A 10,967-nucleotide genomic window follows, 5' to 3' on the forward strand; every position below is an offset into this window, starting at 1 on the left:
CACTGTAGCACGCAGCTCGTGAATTAGCGACACTAATCAGCCTGTTCTCCTACACTGAGCTCATGAAAAACAGAAACGGAAATTAGTGATTTAAATAGTTCTAATTTACAAAGTTTCTATTGTGCAATTCTTTTATTGAAAACAGTTTAACCTCATTCTTATATTTAAATGTCAACAGAACCCTCCCAACAAACATTATTTTGCAGTTATAAGTCAGTACATTCAGCAGATTCATTAGTGCATTTGGTAATAGTAAGATGCAGAACCCTACTTTACTGTCACTGTTGCTTATCAATGTATAGTGTATATGTAATGTATATTTTGTAACATTTAAAGTAAACAATTCAAAAACAAATTAAATTTAAACTGATTTTAATAGACTTTTCTTCCCTGAATAACTTCATTGTATTGCGTAAATCTGACGAGATTAAGATATTTGGGAATTAAAGATAACATTTGCCAAAAAAAAAAAATGTTATAAGGAGGAACCCTTCATGGTCCCACAGAGGGGAAATGTACAATCTGCATTTGACCCATCCTAGTGTTCGGAGCCGTGGGCTGCCATTATGTACATGTATGTAAATAACTATTTAAAAGAAAGTCAAAGGCTTTCTGCGTTAGAGGAACACAAGCTTTCACATAGGAGAGAAAGCTACAGGTTTTTGCTCACTGACTGTCAACACTACCTCACAATTTTATCACATAATTAAGTACTAAGCTAATTGTGTTTTGCATTACGCTAGATGAAGAGTTAGATTGCACTGTGCAGTAAATATGAAGCTACAGCTAGCACTACAGCTAGCAGCTCATTAGATTACCTTTTCACAACACGAAACAGTTCTGAAGTTCATTCATTAGCACAATACATCTTGTTTTAAGTACAACAACTGAATAAAAATGACATGCAAGGATATATTTCCCAATATTTGAAATGTTTCACTTTAAATAACGATAAGGACACCATGGCTACGGCCTCACTACCGTCCCGTCGATCGACCCGTCCCCTTCTTGGGAACCGAAGCCGGTGTCCTGAGAGAGGTTGCTTCCTGTTGGAGACGGGATGTTTTTTTTGGCTCCAGGCTTTGCATTGCTCTCTCTGACAGCACATTTTCCTGCCGCATCAGGTTCAAACTTTCTACCCTGCTTCCATTTTGGCTCCTCTTTCTTTTCTTTCAGCTCTACGTCTTTAAGCTTGTTCATCACTGACTTTGTTTCTGTCTTGTCACTGTTGCCTCCCTTGCTTTCCTCTGTGTCTGGAGTTGTATCTGTGTGTGTTTCACCCGCCTTCCCCCCTGTCAGCTTCTCATCTTCCTTTCTTTTTTCTGCCTTGGGTTTTGACTCCTTTTCTACATGATTAAAACTGGTCCCTGCTACCACTTTAACTTCATATTCATTATTTTCCCCTTTGTCTGCTTCCGTCTGCTCTTTTTTCTCAGTTTCCTTCTTATCTCCTAGCTCAGTTTCAGCCCTCCCCTCCTCCATCTTCACCACATCACAGTCTGTGACCTGCTTTGATCCCTCTGCTTCACATTCAACCACATGATTCTGATTTGTATCTGCTTCAATCTTTTCTTGAACCCCCCCTTTCTCTCCATTGTGTACTGTCACTTTCAGTGGTGAAGGTTTCTCGTCTGGTCTGCTGTTAAATCCTACAAAATTGTTTTTGGCACCAATTATGTATTTCCCCAGAAAAGAGGAGGCATCCTTGTTCACTGTGTCACTTGCTGTGTGTCCATCCTCCGTCAGAAGCTGCTGGACCACCTTAATATCCCCGTGCATCCTACTGACTGTTTTGGTCAGCAAAGTGATCCGATTGCCGATATCTGAGGGAAGAGAAAAACATTCACAATACGGCAGGCACTTTAAAAGGGGCCCTGTTGTGCATTTCCCTTCCCTGTACAGTGCTCAATAGGTTGTGCATGTAAATGGTCTGCAAAGAAAAGTACCCTCCAGAGGAGTTTCTCTCGCCTGATCGCCTCCATTGGACTCCTTTGTTTTCATCCGTAAAATAATGACATCACTATGTAAGACTTGCACTTCAATTGGCTAGCGCTCCAACATAATGTATAGATAGGCTAATGGCCGGGACATCTTGAAGCGTCAGTTTGAGAAAAATAAAGAGCTTTTATATAAAAGGCCTTTATATCATTTATAATTTAACCCTTATGTTGTGTTCGGGTATCCCGTGACCCATTTCAAGTTAAGTGATATAATAACTACCCTCTAGTTTTTTTTATCGGAACAAGGCATGATATCCTCCACAACAGCTATATAAACACTACAAAAGTCATTTAGACAATTTTAGCCAGGTCTGAAGGTTTTCCAAAAAAAAGTGTATGATTTGGTGTTCTGGTCCCAGCAGTGCATTGTTGTGGGTGACTGTGGGTCAAATTTGGCCCAAACAAGATTTATCTTTGACTTCAACGATGTTATAAAAACAATATTGGATGATAGTCGTTATTTTTGAGTGTTTTGGACTGAGTAAGATCATGGGTTGAAATTGAACCGCGAACACCATGAATGGAATCAGCTTTCGAACACAACAAAAGGATTTCTATCTGACACTCCTTCAGAAAGTGTAGAGAGATGGATCAAAAATAGTAGGTGACATTCAACCTGTTTCGTGACCCAACAGGACTTTCAGACGTTCCTGTGTGACTATTATTTGACTCAAATTCTCCCTTACCTTTCCTCTTGGTCTCCTCGAACTCCCTGCGTGCCGACTCAATGTAGCGTTGCACCAGAGCTCTGATCACCTGCTGGCGGTAAGGTATCTTGCCCTCTTCAGACTCCTTATCATTGGTCTTAAAATACATGACATCACAGTGTTTAGCAAATATTATGTAGAATATAACTTTTTTCTGGTCACACTAATGAATATTACACACAAACTTACCATAGAGGTAATAGGAGGATATTTGTTCTCAGAATTCGAAGTGCAGCAGCAGCAGATTCGTCTGCAGATACCTCTGAAACAGAGTTAAAAATAAATAAATGAAGAGGTAGACACAAAGTGAGATGACTCAGCAGTTTCCATTGTTTGTAAAGCTCACCTTAAGATGTAGAAGAAAGCTTTGGGTGAGGGGATGATGTTGAAGGGCACAGGCATGGTGAGGCCCTCTCTGAAGTAGCTGAGGTACAGCTTGGACCGGGCAAACTTCCACTCAACATCTGCATCATCCTGAAATAACAGTATTTGGATGTTAGTGACAGTCTTTGATTATATTGCAGGGGTGACAGAAGAAAACACCGCTTAACCTCAATTTTCTGGAAGGAGTTGGTGATCATGGCGATAAGCATGTTGAGCAGGACGATGACGATGACGAGGGTGAAGATGCCGTACAGAATCCTTCCTACAAACTCTGCCAACACAAACCGTGGCATGTCCACGTAGTCCTGGTTAGCCACGCCAAACATGGTCCAGAACAGGAAGTGGAACGTCTCATTAAACCTGCAGCAAAGCACGATGAGAGTGTTTAATATTACCACAATTGAGCTGAAATATATTCTGTATGTTCTTAGTAACGATGTAATAGGAAATAAACCCGTGTGCACAGGTCTGCCCAGTTATTTCATTAACGATAATAATAAGGAAATAAAAAACATGAATGAAGTGGCAAATGAATTCAATTCTTTTTTGTAAATGTTGGGCCTAATCTCGCAAATTCTATAAAAAAAACATGAGGATGAGCAAACAGAGAGTGGCTGGAATGTGAGACATGAAGTGTTGCAGTCCATGTTTCTCGGAGAAGTGAGTGAAATGGAAATTAGATCAATTGTAGCAAAATCCCACAATAAGACCTCATCTGATAGTGATGGGGTCGACATGATTATAGTGAAACAGACTATTGACTGTTATGACCAAACCACTAAGCTATAGTTTCAATCTTTCTTTTAATACAGGTACTTTTCCACACAGAATGAAAATAGCAAAGGCTATTCCAATTTAAAATGGGAGATAAACACAGCTTTACTAACTACAGACCTGTGTCTCTACTTTCACAATTTTCCAAAGTACTTGAAAAACTGTTTGTACAAAAATGAGATACATTTATTGAAAGGAATAATTTGTTTTGTTTAATGTTCGGGCAAACCGATCTACAGCTTTAGCATCAATGAAAATAACAGAAGAAATCACAACAGCAAAAGAAAGTCAGAAATACACAATAGGCGTATTAATTGATTTTAAAAAAGCATGATACTATAGATCATACCATCCTAATTTCTAAATTACATACATATGGTGTGCGAGGAATAGTTCTAAACTGGTTAAGTAGCTCTTTAGATAACAGACAACAGTACGTAGAGTTTGCTGGTAAAACATCTGAGAGTATGAACATTGAATGTGGAGTTCCACAGGGCTCGGTCTTGGGACCTAAACTTTTTCTTTTGTATATCAATGACATATGTGAGATATCAAAGACACTGCAGTTTGTGTAGTTTGCAGAGGACACCAATTTCTTTAGTTCAGGAGACGATTTAAAGGTTTTAGCAGAAAGCATTGTAAATGAAATGGCCAAACTTAAAATATGGTTTGATGAAAATAAGTTATCTTTAAATTTGAACAAAACCAAGTTTATGGTTTTTGCTAATAAAAAAAAGGTGAAAAAGTTTCGCTGTCAATGGATGGAGTTTGTATTGAAAGAGAGTCTGAATTTAGGCTCTTGGGTGTGACAATGGATGACAAATTGACATGGAAATCACATATACTGTAGCACATGTAAAAAAAAAGGTGTCAAAGAATATTTCTGTATTGAATAAAGCATGTGTTAGATTACAAGGCAATGAGAATTCTATACTGCTCCCTGGTTTTGCCATATTTGAGCTATTGTGTGGAAGTGTGGGGCAACACGTACACGAGTAATATAAATCCATTGTTTATGTTACAGAAAAGAGCAGTAAGAATTATTCATAAAGTGGACTTCAGAGAACATACAAATAGTCTGTTCATCAAGTCAGGACTTTTGAAACTTAAGGATTTAGTTGAGTTCCAGACACTACTAGTTATATTCACGGCAAAAAGCAAAGTATTAGCAGAACATTTACAAAAACTGTTTGTTTTTAGTTCAGAGGATGAGGACCGAAGAAGGACATTTGATTTTAAGCATCAGTATGCACGGACTACTTTAAAGCAGATGTGTATTTCAGTGGTTGGAGTCAAACTGTGGACTTGTCTACAGAATGATTTAAAGGGTTGTATAAATATGTATTATGAAGTGGCAGGTAATCTGTTTCCTTAGTTGATTGTGAGTTAGTGTGTATGTCGCTTGTTGCTTTTCTCACGTTACTGTAAGTATTTGTTGTAAGAAACTATAATTGACAGACCATCTATTTTGATTGTTTTCTCATGTTTTGAGTAATGGGCAGGCTAAATAAGATGTATTCTTCCCCTGCTCCTTTTCGCTCATGGAATGTGTAAAGAGTTGTGTTTTGAAAGTGAATTGATTTTCTTTTCTTTTTTTTTCTTATGTTGTGCACCATCATGAGCGGAACAAATAAAAATGAAATGAAATGAGTTTCAGAAACTGTCTGATATTTCCTCTGTTGGATTTACAACAGTAGGATTTTTGAGTGTTTTGAGAGCTGGTTGTAGTGGATTTATTTTCTGTACATCATTTGAGATTCAGTTGATTTGCTGCTACGGGCTTATGAACATTTTTGGGAAGTAGAAACATTAAGGTAAGATGAAACTTTGCGGTGTGATGTGAAATAAAAAAGACCCTGTTTGTCATTATAATGACCTCTCAAAAAACGAGTAGTATATCTCAAAATAACCTATGAACTTATTTAGATACTAAGTCATTATTTTGACATGGTTTCTAGTTAGCTCGAGTACTACAAGTCATTCATTTAAAATGTAAAAATGACTTAAAGGATCTTTTTCTTAAATCACATTGGGATTTCAATAGTGAAGCAATACAAATATATTCCTTGGATTACTTTTGATGATGTGAGAAACAAACAATGCAGTATTTAGACTGATTTTGATCATTACGATAAGCGTCAATGATTGTGTGACTAATCGAGCCAGCAACATTGTGTTATTGTGTTCACAGTGCTAACCGCTTCAGCTTTAAGAACAGAATCCTTTATTCATACCTGCCAAGATGTGGAGAGATGACATAAGGAACATAGACATTGTTGATGCCACAGAGGAAGGCTGTTCCGATGATCATCAATATAAACATAAATCTAAAAAAGAAAGACAAAACATTGTCATCAGGTGCTCCGAACTCCCCCTCAGTCAGTGATCAGTATAGAAATAGGCAGGATTAAGCTACAGAATGTTTATACCGCATCATGTCATCGATCATCTTCCCTATGGAGATCTGCAGAGTTCCCAGGGACTCGTGTGCTGGCAGGATGTACGCCAGCCGTGTAAAGCTCAACATGCTGGTCACTGCAAACAGAACCTCGGCCAGCAGCTGGGGGTCCTCCTGACGCCAGTCTTCACGCACTGCAGGACAGATCACATGATCAGACAAAAAGCCATGGGTATGGGAAGAAGTGAGATGTGAGAGAGTGCAATTGATTTAGTTTTACTGATGTTAAACACTCACTATGATTTATCAAACTTTTCCCTGTCTTTTGATTATTTTATGTAATAATTCAGTTCTATTTAATAACTCAAGGTCACACAGGGTCAGTAATTGATATACAAATGATCATTTTGTGTCTCAAAGTGTTAATTTAAGGACTTTGATAAATGAGTAACTGCAGGGGCGACCTGCCTCATAAATAGGGCTTTACCAAATGTGTCACATTTCTGTCATAATATTTTACAATATCAGCTGAAAAAATGTAATTCTACAAATGGTATTATGCTAAATATCAATGAAGTCAAATCTTTTTCTGCAGAAATATCAATGAATTACACAAAAATAAGAAGATAAAATGTCGGCGTTTAAATGTTAAAGCTGGTAACTACAGTACAGCCCTACTCATAAGTGGATGGAAGAGTGACTTCCTTCACTGAAAAAACTGAAAGGTTGACTTTAATGAAATGTTAACTTGTTGACATAATAGATTTAATCAAAGTCAACCTTTCAGTTTTTTCAGTGTTCCTGTTTCATGCATTTTGTTTTAACTGTGAAGAGTGAATGCATCACAGCAGCTGACAGGTTTAAAAATGGTTGCAGATGTCTGAACTAATCCCGGGGCCTCCTTAAGAATAGGCAGCTTAAGGAACCTTACATGTAGGATGTGATTGTAGACAGCCCCATTCCCCACGCCCCTATTCTTGGGTCCATCCCTTATATATATATCTACAGCCCAGGAAGAAATGAAGAGACCACTTCAGCATTATCAGTTTCTCTTGTTTTCTTATTTAGTTATGTCTTTGAGTTAAATGTTTTTTGTATTGTATTGTATAAACTACTGACAACATTTCTCTGTGTTGGATTTCAACAGGCACTGGAACGTCTGCCATACATGTAGAGACAAAGATTTAAGAACAATGTGGAGTGGTCTCTTCATTTTTTCTGGAGCTGTTCATACAGTTCCGTAAATAATTTAATTTTACATTCAATTTAATCTTGCTCCGTTTTATACACATTTTTCTTATTCCTGCAACTTGCCTAAATCAATATCAATTGCCCTTTTGTTTGTCTTTTCTCTGTTAAGGGTAGAATGTATGTTGCATATTTGGAAGAGCCTGAGACTACTCTGTGTGCAAATGGCAAATAAAGTATTTGAATCCTTTGAAACATTTTCTCACCAGTCTGAGTGAAGTAAGCGCACTCCGCTGTGTCATCATAATCCTGGCACACGAAAAAACCTTTGAGCATGATGAGCAGACGTAATGCGAAGGACGCCAGGTACATGCTGAGCACCATCACGTCCAGGCAGTTCCACCAGTCCAAGAAGTAACTGCGCAGCCCCTCAATCCACACCTCCTTACACTCGTACCAGAAGAACCCTGCAATGAGACCGCTTAGTGAACAGTGGCTTTTCTGTGTGTTCTTCAGGCATGGTTACTTTAGGCCACTCACCGACCACCCACACCATGTGGAAGGAGCTGTGCAGCATGTTCTGCTCCCGGGAAGCAAATTTCTCTCGATACATCTCCATTGTTATTGACTCTCCCAATAATGTGATGAGGAACCACAGGTAGGAGGCTGAGTGCAGCAGGAACTTGATCACAGGAATCTTAAGTAACTTTCCTACCTGGTGAAAAACAGAAAGACGATTTTAGGGCCAATTTACACATGCATGAATGGCTCTCTGAATGGGCCCAAGAGGTAAGGGGGGCCCTGTCAGATTACATAAAATATGCCAGGGTAACCATGCCAAGGTAAGTTAAGTCCTTTTTTTATTGCCACTCCAAATTCAATTTACTGCCAATTTTTTTGCTAAACGTTTCCTCCATCTACATCTGTGTGACTTTCATGCAAGAGGCATTTGGTAAATGATGTTAAAGTATGCTAGATCCTACCAATTATTTTCACATATACAAAAAACAATTGATAAAAACAAGTTTCCATGTTTCTTTTAGTAGTACTTGAACATACATTTTAGACATTTAAATACCAGTCAGGACCTTTTTATTTATTTATAAAAGAACTAAAAGCATTTATTACATTTTAAAGATCTATAGGAACCCTATACGAGATAATAAACGACTACAAAACAGAAAAAGAGGTTTTGCATATATAAAGTTATTTAGTTAAGTTATCTGTTCCCAGGGGTCCATTGTCTCATGTTCTGTGCAAATGCATAGTGTGTTATTTATATTTTCCTGTATCTCCTGGAAGTCTGTGACATTTTCGTGTGATGTGACCTTTGACTTTGGAGCGACCCAGTAGACGAGGCAGAGGAAGGGCATGGTGAGGAAGATCCCCACGGAGACAAACAGCTTCCAGGCCGTCCTGCTGCCCCGCCATCCAGACAGTTTCCCACACCAGATAGAGGACAGCACCTGCTGGCAGATCGGGTGGGCCACAAACTTCCACAGAAACAAACACAAAGAGGGAGAAACAAATTATGGATTGGACCTTGTTAATTTTCTCATCTCTGATCGACCGCTGCGTCTGCATCCAGCTACCTGCTTCTGGTTGTAGTTGACAGCGAGCCGCAGGCGGGACAGGTTTGGGATTCCCTCCTCGAAGGCCTGCTCCTCTAAGGAGTCCTGGCTCTCGTCTCCGCAGCTGTTCAGGATGGTGGTCACCTCGCTCTGGTTACGACACATGCCCAGCAGCTCGAAGGCAAACTCCTGACAGAGCTCCTCCAGGCCCAGGTACTGAGGCTGTAGGAGGAGAGTCAAGTTACAACCCAGGCACTCAACATGAACAGGAAGTGAGGAACGTGTGCAGATCTCACCGGACCTTGAACTCTGGCTCTTTTTGCGAGAGCTTGCGGAGCTCCCTGCTGAGACCAAAAGCTCTCAACATGGCGTCTTCAGAGGTGATGGACAGATAGGCGCGGCTGGCGATGCCGCGGTAGGTGTTGATGCGAGACAAAGAGAACTTCAGCAGGTCGTACAGCCGGCCGTTACGACACTCCAGACAGGTGCAGGATATCTTGTGCGGCCACGGAATGACGTGACCTTTCCGGGTAAGCATGGTGACGATGTCATACAGGTCTTTCTGGCAGGCTAAAGTCAGAGGAGTTACTCCAGGGGCAAACTGGGAGTTGTCAATGGAGTGGTCAAAGATGGCCTGGGAGAAGGAGTGCACATCCATCTTGTTACCTTTCTCTTGGTCGAGGCGGTCCAGCAGGCGCTTTACCACCCGGGGCTGGTTAGTGTCAACAGCCACGAGCAGGGCCTCGTGAATCTGCCGGAAGTCGAACTTGACCCCCTGCAAGAGGGTGTCCATGCAGCTCTCGTTGCCCAGGCGGATGGAGAGGTTGAGGGCCTCCCTCCACTGACGGTCTTCGGACTCATCCAGTTGGCGGAGGATGCCATCGCCGGTCTTCAGCAGACTACACAGCAGCTCTATTTTCCCCTCCTGGATGGCACTGATGAGTTCCGGAGGGAAGCGCATCTTCCTGTTCATAATCTCGCGCCATTGTTCTGGCTGGGGGACAGGACAGCAGACCCAGATGTGCATTTAGACATTTAATGATTTTAAAGTCAGATTTTATGGAGGAAAAAACTAAGTTCCAATTTGATTTCAGAAGATGGAATTATAGCCTGGATTTGTGAGACAATTAAAGGATCAATAAAAACTAAGGTATATTTTATAAAGGATATAAAGTAAAAAAACAACTAAACTAAATGTAAAATGAGTTATTTAATAACTGTTAGCACAGTATTTTCAGGTTTACCACCACATCACAACACATTTTTAAATCCAGATGTATGGGATGAAAAATTCTAAAAGTAGTGCATCACTGAAATGAATAACATTTAGAGACTGCGTGATAAAATGAACAGTTGAAATGAAACTGGAGCAACACAGATTTAGATATGGCCTTTGGCCAAGAGTTAGATCTACTTACACATTTTTAACGAACCCAACTGAATGAAACTTTGCTTACCGTGAGGTTTTCCATCCCTGATGAAAAAGAGGACGATGTCGAGCAGTAGATCCTAAACTCACAACACGATCACATTCTCTGGATTCACAAAAATATGAGTAGGTTTCAGAAAGAGCAGAACTGAGCACTTTGGTGTCCCACGTTCATGTGCCACCAGCTGACTACATGAAGACAGCCCCACCAACCTCAATAACACACTCTCTCTCCCCCCATGGGGCAAGGCCAATTAAAAACATAGTCGGTTTAAAGTGTCTCATGCTTGGTTGGGCCTAAACCTAAGTGTTTCTGCATCCAAACAGAAATGAACTCAGGTCTCCCGTTGGAAACAGTGCCATGTTACAATTAAGGAAGCTGTTACTGAGCAGGCAGCAGCTGTCAGCGATCGTCCCAGAGGAGCCGCAGGGAGTCCACAGCACAGGGAAAAACAAGTGAAATATATACTGATTATTTTCACTTTTAAAGTAGCTCTCTTTAAGGGAGTTCATTGA

The 10,967-nt window shown here is 40.1% G+C and overlaps 1 protein-coding gene across 1 annotated transcript; it reads right to left on the minus strand.

The window, feature by feature from the left end:
- Nucleotides 1-135: 135 nt before the first annotated feature.
- Nucleotides 136-10,683, minus strand: LOC134872608 (short transient receptor potential channel 2-like). The gene is made up of 13 exons (XM_063895988.1): nt 10,480-10,683; nt 9,324-10,016; nt 9,044-9,244; nt 8,780-8,944; nt 7,992-8,166; nt 7,718-7,918; nt 6,295-6,457; nt 6,100-6,192; nt 3,259-3,451; nt 3,054-3,181; nt 2,897-2,969; nt 2,687-2,804; nt 136-1,823 (listed from the first exon to the last, which is right to left on the minus strand). Exons 1-13 carry the CDS (start codon nt 10,492-10,494, stop codon nt 967-969), a joined length of 3,075 nt encoding a protein of 1,024 aa, XP_063752058.1. The 5' UTR covers nt 10,495-10,683; the 3' UTR covers nt 136-966.
- Nucleotides 10,684-10,967: the final 284 nt, after the last annotated feature.

This window comes from Eleginops maclovinus, chromosome 11 (assembly GCF_036324505.1).
Source record: "Eleginops maclovinus isolate JMC-PN-2008 ecotype Puerto Natales chromosome 11, JC_Emac_rtc_rv5, whole genome shotgun sequence".
NCBI classification, from domain to species: Eukaryota; Metazoa; Chordata; class Actinopteri; order Perciformes; family Eleginopidae; genus Eleginops; species Eleginops maclovinus.